This window comes from Oncorhynchus mykiss, chromosome 13 (genome assembly GCF_057628025.1).
Source record: "Oncorhynchus mykiss isolate SJ-2025 chromosome 13, ASM5762802v1, whole genome shotgun sequence".
Taxonomy (NCBI): Eukaryota; Metazoa; Chordata; class Actinopteri; order Salmoniformes; family Salmonidae; genus Oncorhynchus; species Oncorhynchus mykiss.
Window position 1 is genome coordinate 7,730,001 of NC_143034.1, and position 1,351 is coordinate 7,731,351.

At 42.6% G+C, this 1,351-nt stretch overlaps 1 protein-coding gene across 2 annotated transcripts in view; it reads right to left on the minus strand.

Annotated features, from left to right (window-relative positions):
- The window catches only part of LOC110493360 (ADP-ribosylation factor-binding protein GGA2), a 29,250-nt gene extending 28,818 nt beyond the window's left edge, over positions 1 to 432 (minus strand). Inside the window, exon 1 of one of the 2 annotated variants that reach the window (XM_090194852.1) lies at positions 32 to 432. In XM_090194852.1, coding sequence (XP_090050978.1) covers positions 32 to 77 — 46 coding nt within the window. In that variant the 5' untranslated portion in view covers positions 78 to 432. The remainder of the gene's footprint in view (positions 1 to 31) is intronic. The other variant, XM_090194851.1, reaches the window with a different exon arrangement.
- Positions 433 to 1,351: the final 919 nt, after the last annotated feature.

Below are 1,351 nucleotides of genomic sequence, written 5' to 3' on the forward strand. Positions count from 1 at the left end.
AAAAAAAAAATCCCCGTGTCATCTAACTTACTCAGCCACGACTCTAGGCTCTCTCCGCCACTGTCTCCGGTCGCCATGGCCTTTGCTGTCGCCTTCTCCCCGGTACTCCGTGACTTCTCAAAACTTCACACCGTCCTCTTAGCGAGCGGAAAGAAGTGTCAACTCGTCTAGAGAGACCAGCCAACAGCCGCGACATGTGACTCGAGTTGTGCTTAGTCAGAAGTTACGACGTTCCAAATGGTACCCTATTCCTAGTACGCTCACTTTAACCAGATCCTTACGGTTAAAAATAGTGCACTATAAAACGAAAAGGGTGTAATTTGGAATGTGAGTCGCATACCAGTTATATTACAACTTCTCCGCGGCTGAGCCACGTCCCTATGCTATGCAACGTAAACACATATTTTTCCACAAGCAGGTTTCTGAAAAGATGTCACAACTTTTCCTTGGTGGTTTATGAGTTTGAGTTATAATACAAATGTATTTATTTTATTTACCCTTTATTTGATCAGGGAGTCATACTGAGACCAATGTCTCTTTTACAGATGAGCCTTGAATTAGATCAATTCCAGAAAACCAATATAAATACCCGAATACAAGATGAAAGAATAACCTCATAAAACAAACACGTTCATCAGTAATAATGTCCTCAATCAGCTTTCTGAACCTAGAGACACCAGAACAAACACGTTCATCAGTAATAATGTCCTCAAATCAGCTTTCTGAATTGACCTAGAGACACCAGAACAAAGATTTAACAACATTTTGAAGACTGTTCCACAAATAAGGTGCAAGAAGACTAAAAGCTGATGTACCGAACTCAGTAGAGACCAAAGGAGTTTCCAGAGTTAACCATCCCTGAGACCGGATGTGGTAAACAGGTTAGCTACGGTGAGACTTTTTGTAAAAGGGCTTTATAAATTAAAACACACCAACTTACCATATACCTAACATAACTTTCATTCTATCCTTTTTTAAAAATGTATTTTTAACCTTTATTTAACAAGGCAGTTAAGAACAAATTCTTATTTACAATAATGGCCTTGTTCAGGGGCAGAACGACAGATTTTTACCTTGTCAGCTCTGGGATTCGATCTAGCAACCATTTCAGTCACCGTACTCTAACCACTAGGCAACCTGCCGCCCCTACACTCTAACCACTAGGCTACCTGTCGCCCCTACACTCTAACCACTAGGCTACCTGCCGTCCCTACACTCTGACCACTAGGCTACCTGCCGCCCCTACACTTTAACCACTAGGCTACCTGCCGCCTCTACACTCTAACCACTAGGCTACCCTGCCGCCCCAAAATGGACAGAGTTCCCACTGAAGACATAAGAGCACAGATCA